The sequence below is a fragment of the Nothoprocta perdicaria genome, unplaced genomic scaffold, assembly GCF_003342845.1.
Source record: "Nothoprocta perdicaria isolate Ctin4 unplaced genomic scaffold, notPer1 scaffold_41, whole genome shotgun sequence".
Taxonomy (NCBI): Eukaryota; Metazoa; Chordata; class Aves; order Tinamiformes; family Tinamidae; genus Nothoprocta; species Nothoprocta perdicaria.
Window position 1 is genome coordinate 3648448 of NW_020455655.1, and position 14008 is coordinate 3662455.

The following is a 14008-nucleotide window of genomic DNA, read 5'->3' on the forward strand; positions in this document are numbered from 1 at the left end:
TTGTGAAGGGATGCACACACACTTCCATCCATCCCGACTGCCGTGGGCTGGCACCCTGAATCATGACACCTAACCACTAATGCTAGCTGTGGGCTAACACAGTGCCTGCAGAAGGAGCTCAGGGTGGTTCATCATTCAAACGGGCTTGGGGCAGTACGGAGCTGCCCGCACACACTGCTGCCCCGTCCCTGCCTCTGCCCCAGCTGCTTCTCCCAGCTCCTTCTCTCCTTCAGGTCTTGCTTCCTGCTCCATGTTACAGCACTTGCTTCTCCTTGGACTTTGCTCAGTTTGGGAAACTCTGCCCTAAGCTGAGAGTTAAAAAGCCAAAGGCTGTTGTCCCACCAGGGGGGAAGTGCTGGTGTCAGAGCTGCTGCAGGCGTGAGGTCAAAGAGTTGCTGTCTGTAGCAGAGACTCTATGGACGTGTCGCATCCTTCTTGAAATCTTTCACAATTTGGAAAAAACAAACAGAGAACCCTCCAGCAATTCTCTCTGAAGCTAGAAAAAAGAAGGTTGTACCATCTAAAACGTCAAATTACAACAACGTTTGCTTTACCAGCAACATTTTTAAAGAAACCTGGCTTATAATGAAATAATCAATTTTACAAATACACTGGTTGCCACATGCATTCTTATTTTTATAGTCATGCTCATTTAGTAAGATGARATTATGACTTACCAGGATTGTAAATCAATATAGAGTAACATATAGTTGATTATATAATAGCCTGTGTTAGTGTGATTTCTTCCGAAGACAGAATAGCCTCTGARCCAGAGAAGCACAGACTTAAAAACCGATGTAAAGTCTTCTGGACAGATGATTCTGCATATGGGATACACATGCTGTTTTGAGATAAAGCACAGAGAAGGCCAGATAGCCATTGGACAATCTGATAGCAATTTAAGAGTACAATTCTTGTTCCTTCTCCYGGGAACAAATTCGCTCTGTAACTCACAGGCCGTGTTCGGTCGCTGGCATCACGTGAGGGTCACGTAATGGAAGAAGCTGCTGGGGAGCCGGGACGAGGAGGAGGCTCCGCGTGCRCGACCCAGCGCCCAGCAGAGCTGTGTGGGGAGCTGGGGAGGGAGACCAGTCTCCAGCCTGGCTCAAGACACCCCAGTGACTTAGAAAAGATCTTGGGCTGCAAAGTCTTGATCAGTGCGAGGCATCTGCAGCCTGTTCCTGATGCCATCCCAAAGGCACAGCCCAAGACTTTGCTTTTGCAATAGTTTTAGTCACAGTTACTGCCCAGTAGACCCCTCGTAGTCAATAGATTTTATCTGATGACTGAACCTTGCGAAAATCACTAGTCACTTAAAGCGTCTTCACTTTGGGTACCCAGCTCGGCTCGTAGTAGTAGGGCCTGTTCTCAAAAATTGGTGGGAGATCCTGCCCTGTCCCAGGCAGGGCCGCGCAGGCGCCGCCACCAAACCCAAAGGGAGGCAGTGGCACAGTCAGGATTCTACTAAATTGAATTAAAATTCATCAGAGCATCTCAGTTGCAGAGCCCGAAATAGAAATAGCAAAGGAAAAAGTGATGTGTGCCCATATTACATCAGATTTCTTGCTAAATTACCAGCAGAAGAGCCCGTGGCTGCTACGCTGAGCACAGCTGAGCACCACAGCAGAGCGTGGGCATTGGGAAATGATTTTTCATTGATATTGTTTAATGATTTCAGTTGTTCTTTATTGTTCTTCATTGGACCGAACAAATAAATTACTAGTTTATTATTCTTTACAGTCTTGACCCATCAGGAGTATTTTCTCAGGAATATAGCCTTTTTCTTTTCTGAAGTCTGATACTCCTTAATGATTTTTCTGTGATTCTGTAATTAGATTTATGAAAGTGAATAGTGACTTTAGATGAATCCAGTTTAAGCCAGCATCTAAGTCTTGAGAACTGTTCAGAAAAAAAACCCTCTCATTTTGCTTAAGTTGGACATTAAAAAATTAAGGCATGTAAAATCACTAGTCACTCTAGGAAAACTTGGCTGATGTGATTATAGAAATGGGCCAGGAGCTACAGAAATTACATTCTTTGCTTACAATGATATACAGCTGCCCTGCAACTTTAAAAAGCCCTTCCAAAAATACATTCCACAGAATTGCCCGAGTCTGCTGCTGCTCTCTCCTTACAAGGTTTAAACTGCAAAGAATAATCTGCATATCCAGATGTTTTCTGTTTTGCCTAGATCTTTATGTTTTACTGTACAACGTCTGCCAAGAAAGAAAGGGTTCCATACTTGCTGTGGTTTCTAGTGCTGAAAAGTGTAACCACTAGTTGGTCAGTGTTGGGTTTTTTTTTTTTGCAAAGGCAAAAGTCTTGCACTTTCTCTAACCCATCGCATGCTGTTCATGGCTCTTTTACCTGTTAGCCTTTTTAAAGCAAAAAACACAGAGGCACTAAACAATTAAGGAACAGAAAGTTAAAACTGAGCTCCTGACTTCCTTAGGTACCTTTTTGAAGTCTCTCAGAATCCATGGAGTGTTGCAAATAACCTTCTTTCATCCCCTGCTGTCCATTTTCGGTGACATAAGTCCTAATACTTCCTGTGTTACCAGCCAGCCACTTGAAGAGCACCAAATCCTCTCAGATTGCTTTTAAAAGGATACATTTTTTACACTATATCAAGGCATATTATGGTAGCAGAGTCAACTCTGCATTTAATCAAGACTTACAACTGATGAGTTGCTTGGAGCAGCAAAGGATGGGGTTTGGGATGATACACAAATCCAAACTTTTCCAAAAAAAAAAGAAAAAGAAAAAAAGGAGTTTGCAGCTGTTACGGAGGCAAAAAGCCTAAAGATGTTATTTAAATACACACTATGCTACAGAGTAGTATATACTTAACAGGAACGAATACATACATTCACATTTATATATTGAAAACTCATCATGCCAATGCACAAGGAATGTCTGGCTCTGAAGTCTACTTTAAAGCAGGAGTTTAGGACTGAGCTGAGGTGATGGAGTGGGTGGAAAAGCCAGCTTCAGATCAGTTCCAACATTAACTTTCTCATGTTTGACCTAGCTAACCCCCATGCCACCCATTTCCAATGTATGCAGCCTTAGGTGCTCATTTGTGCTTTCCTCCAGCATCAGGTGCTGCTGCTGTGCCCAGCCCTGTGCCGAGGTCCTCAACACGGAGCCCCACGGGGCTGATAGAAACCACCACACTGGAAACTGCCAGCCACAGCGTTTCAAAACACAGTGACTTCAGCTCTGAAACAGGCAGATTTTCTGTCTACATGATGCTTTTTTCAACTAAGTATTTAAAAATGACTCAGTAAAAATGAGGCATCAGCATGACCGCAGAGAATTATGAAATCAGTAGAAGGTTCAGAACAGTTCTACAGGGATTTCAGTTGCCCACGAAAATAAAAGCCAGACACTATCTGCAATGCAAGTTCTCACTGAAGGAACTGGCCACACGAGCGCAGCCAGCTGATGCAGCAGACTTTGAGAAGTGGATTGGACCTTAGAAGTCCATGGGAATTTCCCTGTCGATTGCAGCTGAGACCAGATCAGACCCTGCTCATTTTAGGAGGTTGCTCCGTGGACCAGAAACTGCAAAAAATTGCAACAGAGACTGAGAGTGGCTTACAGGAATAATAAGTAAAATAAAACACCAACAGGAAATAAGGAGTGAACATAAAATCGAGTCAATATGCGGGGTGGCACCATGCAGGCACACTGAGGAAAGTGTTTCTATTCAGGACGATACGTAAGCATGTTTAGAATGGAACACATATGTAAGTACTTGCTTGAAATATGACCTAAGCCTCAGCTAACCCAGCAGTATACCATACCACACTCATTTAACATAAAATGCACATATGAAAAATAACCACAGCCTACTGAGAAGGAGCTGTCATTTTCCAATATACCATTCTCATGATGCCCACTCTCCCTGGAAGCTGGAAGGACTGGTCAGTCTCACACTGCCGGGGTACTGGAAACCTATCAAACAGTATCTGTGTGCAAATCAGATTAGATTCCCAGGAGAATAAGATTCCAAATGAGTTTTCTAAATCATCCTGTTCAATGTTAGAAGTGCCCCAAAGAAGTTTATTGCATGGTATTTTCCTCCTCTTTCTGAATCCAGGTGAAGGTAGGGAACACAAGTGAGCAAATTACGGAATATAATTCAACTAAATTCTAATGAATTGACATCTGAATCTTGCAGAGTAATGTCATCTCTAGTGGCCCAGTATCTTGAGGCTGGGAATGGTTTGTGTTTTGGATGTTATTTATTTGCCATTGTTCTTCCTCTTCACCCTTCCCATTAAAAGCATTTTTTCTCCTTTGGGACTGGATTCTTATTTTATCTCTACTGCTGTAAATCTGTTAAGTTCACGCMGTTTGCCTAGTTTAAAGCTAGGTACCGAACCCTGCCCGTGGATGACTGAGTGCAGTGACTCTTGGTATGAATTCTGAGGAATTTCTGAATTCCCCTTTCCTTGACTGGCAATCTCAGTAGTCTTGTGGAAGCCTGTGGATCTTCAGCATGTTTTAGATCTGTCCTGGAAGAATAGAGCTATTTGTCCTTGCCACATTAGAAAATGGCTTGCATGCCTACATCCTGTGCAATTAGTTCATGAATCCTCTTTTGTTACTTTTGTCATGTATTTGTTGTCGCATCTGATGTCTGATGAATGTTGCTAACACAATTCTTTTTTTCCCCTGCTTTCTTCATCTCAGCTGTGCTGTGATCTTTAAAACAGCTGATGTTGAAGCATTATAAAGAGAGTGACTTTTGGAATTGACAGAAATGATTACATTGCAGAGCTTGAAGTACCTGCATTTTTTGTTCAAAATGATAGTTGCAAATTGCTGGCATGTCTGATCAAACCAAGTGGGCCTCAGAAGATACAGATGTGTTTTGAGTCCAGTGTTCACTAGTTTTCTACAGGAATACTGTATATGACAAATTATCTCTTTCTGGTTTCTCATTCATGATTTTTTTTCTATTATGTTTTATTTTAGGCAATTCGGGGCTGTTGGGTCACGCCTGACTGGAGCTGGATGGGGCGGCTGCACTGTGTCAATGGTGCCTACTGACAAGCTGAATAATTTCCTTAAAAATGTAGAAGCAGCTTATTACCAACCCAACATCCAAAAGGTAGCGCTGGAGAATAACAGTCTGTTTGCTACCAAGCCTGGAAGAGGAGCTTTAGTTTATGTTGAGGCCTAACAAATGTGAAAAGTTTAAAGAAACTCTGTAGGGCATTTAGAACTGGCAGGACTTCCTATGCTAGCATAAATTCATCCTTTCCCTTTTCTTCTTCTTTTTTTTTTTAATTACATTGAGAAGTTGCTATAAGCAAAATCCATTTCTTAAGATGCAATTAAAAGTACACTCTTAGATTATGAAGTCTATTTTTTTCCACCCTAAAAGTATCTTTCTGTGGAAACATCAATTTATAGAAACCTACTGACATGGAAACTCATACTTTGTTACAGTGGATATTTTATATTTTCTTTTTACTGTTACAGAAGAGCAGGTGGAAAAATGAGCTATTTCATTGCTGGAACCTCACAGTGTCTGCAGAGCTGCTCAGGGCTTATTCACTTCTGCTTCTGGATATTTTTTGGTTTTAAGTCCTGTGAAAACAAAAGGTAGAAGTGAAGTATTCAAAAAAACCAGAAGGACCTAGCTAAACATCACAAGTTTTATAATGGTCTCAAAGAGGGTTATTCCTGTTAGTTAATCATAATATTGAAGGAGCATCTTTGGGCCTCAGTGAAGCATTAGGAACACAGGAACATATGTTAAGTGGGAAAGCCCCATCAGGATTTACTGTCCCAGCAGTTTGTGATTCTTTTTCAGAATTTCAGTTTTCCTCAAGTTAGACAGAAATGGACAGAATTACTGCTTTTCTTGGGCAGAGTGTCATCTCCGTTACTGGTAAGAAATGGAATTTGCACCCTGTTCTCTTCACCATGTAGCTGTTCTCAAGAGTTTTCGACTCAGTTTTCAACACAATTGGTGCTGTTTGTGAGCTGAGCTCACAACATGCTCCCTTTCAGAGGTGAACGAGCAAATGGTGAAGCAGTGTCCAAGGAAGGCCCTGACGCTGTCACGGTTGTAACTGCAGGGCACTGGAAACAGAACATCTGCAACTCGTAACTCATCTATCTCCTCCGTAGGAAAAATGAATATAATTGCTCTAAAAGGTGGCTGTAGGTTAAGATACCCCAAGGAGGTTTTAACCTGCTTTCAGATGGAAAATTAGCTGCCCAGGCTCTAACTTTCACAGCCCAAGTACTCTACTGCTTTGCTACATGCAAAGAAAACTCAGCAGAAGGCATGAAGACACAGCAAGGTTTGTCTCGCACACATTTCTGTGATTGTAAACACATGTGAGTGTCCAGAAGTCTGCATGAAACCAGAGATCTCGCAGAAGGGATCCTCTCTATATTACCCGTGCTAATTCAGGCCAAAAACGAATTCTTAGAGGCTACTAATTCTGTGAGAAGACTCTGCCAAACTTGAGCACAGCAGATGAACAGCAGCCAACACAGCCTGCCAGATCTCTTCAGGAGCCCCAGAGGGGCCATCTAATGGTAATAGTATCATCAGAGAGGATTTGTGTTTCCTGACAACCAGGAGGAGAGGAACGGGGACACTGTAGATCAAGAAAATGGACTGACAGTGCTCAGGGGAGGAAAGTCAAAGGACAGGCTCTGGGCATGCTGGGGAGGAACAGGAAGACTAGAGGGAGGAGAGAGAGAAACATTAATGTGAGAAGGGGAATRAGGGTGATAGTTAAGAACAGGAGGTAGAATTACAGGCCTAATCTTAAAGCAGGCATTCAATATTACTATCCGAGGGAATTTAGTGTCTTGTAACCTTATTTCTAATGCACAGCAGATGTGCTGTACGTTCAACCAAACCTGTACATACAGGACTCCAGAAATCAAATAACAATAGGCAAAGAGATTCAAGAATCTTAGAAATTTTAAAGAAAGCAGTATCATGGCAGATTACACCCTGACATTAAAAGGTTAATAAAGACATTAATAATCCTCATTGTAATTCATTTTCTGTCATAAAAAGCAGATTACAACAGTGTACATACCAATTCTTTCATTAATAGAGCTGTATGGAGCTTTAGTTCAGCTGGATTCCTGGAAGCTTTAATCTGTCTAAGAACAGAATAAAGGTATTTTAGCTTTTTTTTTTTTTTTTTCTTTTTTTTAATTTTTATATCCCCCAAGCATGAAACGTAATCACAAAATCTTTACAAAAAAAACATGCAGGCATGTTTTACATCTGCAATATTATCAGAATTCTTCTGTCAGTGACTCTTGCAATTGATATTTTCATAAATGAAGAAATCAGAACACTAGTGCATTACAAAAGAATAAAAATAAACCTTTTGAACTTGTGATTCATTTCTTTYCTTTCTTTCTTTATCGCTTCAATGTCTTTTTCATACTTTTGCTGTAATCTGAAAAATAAAAATTGGGATGTACTTTTCAATGAAAGATGAAGGATATTTAACCTATATACATAAAAATGGCACTCACATTTTTATATACATACTATCAACAAAAAATAAATGTTTCTTTTTAAATTAAAAAAAAAAAAAACCCTGTGTGGCCTTATTTTTCGCCTTTGAAGACATTTTGTTATATAAAAGAAAGCAAAATCAGACTACAACTGTTGGACAAACAACATGTAAAGCGAGCAGCAAATACACAAGTAGTATTTCTAAAAGCTAAGCAAGAAGATTCTGGTTTGGAAAAGAAATTCTACATACAAAGCAGCAACTTTTAAGCTTCTTAAGTCTTTCCAGATCTTTTCTGGAATAGCATTTTCTGACTAGATCTGCAAAATCCCTTCTCTAGCCCCAAATCATGCAAATTGGCATATATGTACATGTACAGATTTGGAAAAAAAAATAGAATTAATGTCAGGCAATATGTGCAGAGGTGATGCCTCCTATTAGYGTGAGCTAAGATTATTAGTGCAGCATGATTTTATCTCATTATAATGTCTGACTGCAATTCATTCCATCATGAGTTTAATCTTAGTGTGCAGTAAATGGGAGCTAAACCTCTCCAAAAGGGATTTAGAGTGGAGACACTGTCAGACATCTAAGTGCAGCAGCATTGCCTGGTGCCATGTTAATACTCTGTATTATCTTAATCCCATTGACATGTACTTCATCACTGGACATGCTCCTGCTCCCAAAGGGAATGGAGGGTAATTTTACCATTCATTTGAAGGGAGGGGATGAAGACTGGACATCTGACATTTTTTTTTCTCTTGCACTCAAGATCCACACACATGCATATCTACATACACATACATATATATCAAACCAATATGCACTAATTACCTAWTACCTTCAGGAATATCAGTTTCTAGATTAGTATGATTTGAATGCCTGMTTGTAGTTTAATGATTGTCATGCACTTACTCAGTAAAATCCTTGTGAAATTCTTCTCTGAGTCTACGTGTCTCTTTAATAACATCTTGATAAGTTGGAGCAACTGGTGTGATACAGTTTCAGTCAAGTGAAAGCTCTGTATTTTCAGCTACCTGGGAAATTCATCTGTGTACTAAATCACAATCAGCTATAGTTAAACCAAGATAAATCCAGAGCAGCATTCATGAGAGCTATCATCTTCCAGTAAGAGCGACCATGAAAATCGTGATTGCTATGGTTAGGATGAAAGCAGGSCTTGCTGATTCCTTGTCACTTCAACGCAAAAAAAAAGGGGACTGTATAAGAGAATTAGTGCTGAGAAGTAACAGCAGCAGGAAAACCAGACTGATAAGGCTTAACATCACTAACCCTGTGAATCACAAAAAAAGGTTAAACTGCATTTTAAAAGCAGGTTTTGAGATGGAAGCTTAGGTTTTAGCAAGAGCTCCTGTTAAAAGAGGGTGCAATACAGAAAAGGGGGGATTTGGCTGCAAACGGCTCTCTGGGAAGCCCTGGCTCGGCTGACCTGCGCTCCCACCTGCCGCCTCAGCTCCCTGCACCTCTGGATCTCCGGAGGTCCCGCTTCCCACAAAGCCACAATTCTGCTCTCCATCTCCTTTCAGAACTTCTGCTTTGGGGCTGGTGTCACAAGCAATGAAGACATTCTGCAATACAGGGCATGGCAGCCCCTGCTCAGAGCTGGGAGCCGCGGCGCGCGCGGGACCCACRGGGATGGCGCCGAGTGTCCCTGCAGCCCCGGGCTGCAGCGGGCAGTGACACTGCCTGCTCCGGAGCAGGAGCGGGACGGGGTAGCAGAGCACAGCTGTAACAGAGGGAATTGCAGGCRGATGAGCTTTTCCTTCTATGATTTACTGAAAAATCTTCCGAACACAAAAAAACTATCAAAGTAGGAAAGTAGAATTTCTTAAAAAACAAACAAACAAACAAACCCCTACCAAATCCTTCAGAGGAGCTACTGCTTTACCAGGAAAGCCTGCGGAGGAACCTTCACTGGACCCCTGAGGTCTCTGCAGACTCTGTCACCATGAACAAAACCCAGATTCTCCTGCAGGTGCTGGCCTTAGCAGTGCACATCCAAGCTGTATTCACCACAGGTGTAAGACCTACCCACCAAAGAAACACCTGCAAAGGAGTTAAGTGCACATCCAAGCTAAGCAAATGAGAGGACACGAAGGAGCTTTCAGAAGCAGCAGAGCAGCAATATATTCGAGCCTGTTTTCTCACAGCGGAGGCTCCCCCAGCAGCCCCAAACTGCTGAGGATTTACACCAGAGTGCTCGGTGTGTGTACTGGGTTTTAAGCCCAATGTGCTCAGGGACCTGCTGCTGCCTCCCGAGCCCTTCTTGGCTGGCCAAGATCACAGAGCGATGGAGGAGCTCCCCCGCGCTCCCCAGCGCGGCCGGCCCTCCTGCACTTGGCACACGAGGCTCAAATAACTCCATAAAGATTAGATGTTCTTCAGGCTGAAACACACTGGTGCCCAAGCAGCTGTCGTCCTTCCAGCCAAGCTGTGTGTGATTTGGGGTAGGAATAAAAATACGCACTGCTAGCCAATGATGGAGCCAGATGGGCTTTTATTCCCGTTTAATTTTTCAAGGGATACTGAAGCAGGTCTGCATGAAACTCTTGCTGCAGTTGCCACTGACTTAAAAGCTTTTGTTTTGCTGGGCTTCATATAATGGAGGACTTTATTCATGTTATTCTATGTTTTCTGGTTTATCTGCATCTCATGTGCCAGATATATATATATATATAAAATATATATATATTATAATATATAATATATATTTTTTGGTTAGGCTGCCCTGGATTTGAGTAGGAATTTTAAGTGCACTTCCAGTGATCAAATATCAAAAATATAATTAAATTGTTCTGATTAATGATAAAGAGTTTTCTACTGCTTTTTTTTCTCCCAGCAAACACCCTTTATGATCTCTCCTGGAACTGCTTCCTTCCTGTCCTGTAATGACTTCTGTCTGGAGAAGAATTAGGATAACCATTTTACAAGGAGAAACTATCCTTGAGGAAGGATTCAGTGACCCACTTTTAAGCAGCAACAACAGCTGCACAAATTATATTTTTATGAATGTCTGAACCTAATTTTATGATGTTAGAACCAAATATTCAGTTCTACCAGTCAGCTCTAACTTTCAGAGCTGAACTAAAAACTGTAACAGAAAACAAGAGCTAAAATGAAAACTAGAAGAGTCAGTCTAGGGAGGATTTAGGAAACTACTGAAGGATAATGTCAAAGCTTCACAGTTGAATCATAAAATGAATCCCAGCCAAACATGAACTAAAACTTGAAAGACTTGATTGGGAAAGTTTTGGGATGAAGGGTTAATGATCAAGTTGAGCTGTTTCAAAAGTCACTCATGGTCGGGCTTGGACCTCAAGGACATTTCCAAGTAAGTTCCTGTACAGTTCTTTAAAGTAAATCTATCTGGATCAGTAGCAGAGCAAATGATAAGCTTTCAAAAGTCTTTTTTTTTTAAGTTCTTGTTTTCAGAAGACCATATGGGGAAGAGAGAGGAAGCCTGGGCAGCTTCTGCTTGTGAACATCTTTAACCTGATGATGGCCAAGGGGGAGAGAGCAGGTCACCCCCGGAGTTGGTTTTCAGGGCTTCCTATAGAAGGAACTGACAGCTGAAGCAAATTGCTTCCAAGGATGCTGTTACCAGCCCCTGACTATAATTGATGAAAAACTCCACAATTTATTGTCCTATCTGAAATTCATAAAATATTCCTGATTATGAGATCTTGGAGGGGTTTCCTTTATGAGGCTATCAAACCTTTTGTTAGTTCATAGTTGATAAACTCGTGTTATGGGCTACAGATTAAGCAGCCAAGCTCCATCTCTACGACACACAGTTATCCAGCACTCACCTATCACCCTGTCACTACCAGATGAACGCAGAGGGATGCAGTGAATCCAATATTTCTTCTCTAGAAAATACAAAAATACAATTTTGAAGCAGTATTCCTCTCCCACTGTCTTCAGATGCCATAGGAAACTGTTTTCCTATCATCAGACTTAGAGGGATCACCAAACAGATGGATTCTATGTCCTCTGGTTTGGTTAAACGGAACAAATTTTGATGAGAGAAGTATATAATACATAGTGGGATTTATCAGTATTGCACTAACTTGCAGCATCACACAACCTGCTCTTGGTGACCTGCTTTCTCCCTCTTAGCCATGCCCATTCAACAGGGAACATTTAGGGAGGCCTCCTGAAGCAGGAGCAGAATTATTCCATTCCCCTCTGAACTGGTTGGCATGGCTGCACAGTTTGGATTTGCTTCAGTCCCATCTCTAAGAAAACGGCAGGGACTTTGCAAGCTCCTCCGAGCAAGCCTGAGGGGCTGGGTTGCCAGAGGCTGAATCTCGACGATCTGCTCCAGCTCCACTAATGAGATTTTTGCTTTCTATGTAGGTGGCCTTTTATTTCTTAAATACAATTAGCACAGAGTTGTTGCCTGATGTTTTTATTTATTTTTGAAAGTGCCGACTACTGGCCTTGCTTGCATAGTTCTTGTGTTTCCAGAATTGACATTTGGGAAGCCTATTTTCAGGAAATTTTGTAAGAGGGATGATATTTTGCACTCTGCTTTTTCAGCTTGAAAGGCTTCTGCTTTTACTTCCTTTGTCTGTTCATTAGGGGCCAACTTTAATTCCTAGATGTGTTTCTGGGAGATAAGTTCCTTTTCTTTTCAAATACATGCCACTTAAAACCACAGAGCAAAAATATTCTAATTCTTCAAAGCTCTGCATGTATTTTATATGTTCTGTGTTGGGCATTGCTCTCAGTGCTGCATGGAAATTTAGGTATTTGTCCATTTTTTAGTTTTCTCTAGGCTTTTCATGGCATGTGCTCATGAACTGCCTTATGCTCATTATGTGAAGGCAGGAAAGAGCACCCATCTTGTTCTCTTTTAACTGTAAAATGAATAGAAGGTTTTGGGCTTTTAATCAACCTATAAAAAGTTTCAACATCCCTTTTTTTAAGGATGACATAGAGGAGTGCTATGCAACATTTCCAACTTTTAAGTTTTATTACAGTCTAGCTCTCTGTGATTCATGAATGTATAATTCAGACTCTTAGAAAAGAAATGGAACATTTTTGAAAATCACCATCACGCATATTACAAATTACAATAAACATGTCAGCAAAAGTGGATATACTAACAGTTTATGGTGGTTAATTTGCTAATTTATTCTTTTTACATAAATGGACAAATTATGACTGCCCATTGTGGTCACAGTAAAGGGAGAATGGTGTGGAAATTTTTGTTCTCAATAAATCCATAAAGAAGTGGACACAATTGATTTGACAGAACTCTGCTCTGAATGCAGAGAGTCACCTAAAGTCTGCTGAGAAATTTACAATTGGTTTCCCAAGAAGTCAAAAATTTTCTTTTTATCCCACTAGTCAAGCTAATGGCAGGTTTTAAAATTTCTCCTTGTGAAGTTCATAAAAAGAATTGGATAAATATAAAAATACCACACTGAAAGTGTGGGGGAAAAAGAGTTTTCCAGTCTTTTATATGATGTAAGACTTGGTGAAGCCAGTGAACTTAATTTCAATTAGCATAATACAGAATTTGACTTCTAAAACACTGAAGCAATAGGAGTTGCTCTGTTAACAAAAGCTGCTGAGATTCATCAGCATTCTTTTAAGAAAGCTGCAGTTTCCCGATAGTGAAATATTCTACCAGAAATGCAATACACTGAAAAGCAATGGAAAATTGCTTTTCCTCTACTATACAGAAAATTGTGATTTCGAAGATTCCTAAAAGAAAATGTTTGAGGGGATCTCAAACAATCTTCCTCCAACTCACCAAAATAGTTTAGGTATGAAAAAAATTATATCCATTAGTAAAAGAACAGAATTATTTAGCAAATCTTCACTTCCGAAACTCATTGGTTTAAGATGCAGCCACAAAGTTCTGAATATACCTGTGCTACACAAGAGATAAAGCTTCCCTTCATTCTGATAAATGCCAAACAGAAATATATCCAAACTTGGATCAGACTCTAAACTTCCTTAAGATTTATAGATTCTTGGATTCTAAGAATACAGTTTGGTGCTGCAATAGAACCAAGTCAATATTCAAGCTAGATTTCAGGTATGATAGAAGTTTCATTAAATTTTGGGAGGTTTGATTTATGTTTCTCATTCAGCACCATTTTGCAAATATCTAATGGGAAAAAATGAAGTAACAAACTGAAGTGTGGTTTTATTTCCGGCATTTTAAATCATATGTCAGCTTATRGGATAGCAAGATGAAGGACCTACCAAATCTTTTCTCTGTGTTTCTAAGTTTTGCTCTTTGGGTAAACCACTTGCTGAGATTGTCTGCATTACTGTGGTCTGTCTCGGTCTAGAAAAGAGAAAACTGTCCCAACTATTGTGATCATAACAGAAGAAGGAAATAAAAAATATGAGTGAGACTTCAGTAATACATTCTTCTCCTCCCCACCCCAGCTGATTTAAACCATCTAGACAAAAAAAGTTTAGAAGAAAAATTCATAAACACAACATGAGGG

General features: G+C 40.5%; 1 protein-coding gene across 1 annotated transcript in view; it reads left to right on the plus strand.

Moving 5' to 3' along the window:
• GALK2 (galactokinase 2) overlaps positions 1-5295 on the plus strand; it is a 45666-nt gene extending 40371 nt beyond the window's left edge. The window contains exon 10 of the mRNA XM_026045738.1: positions 4987-5295. Coding sequence (XP_025901523.1) covers positions 4987-5194 — 208 coding nt within the window. The 3' untranslated portion in view covers positions 5195-5295. The remainder of the gene's footprint in view (positions 1-4986) is intronic.
• Positions 5296-14008: the final 8713 nt, after the last annotated feature.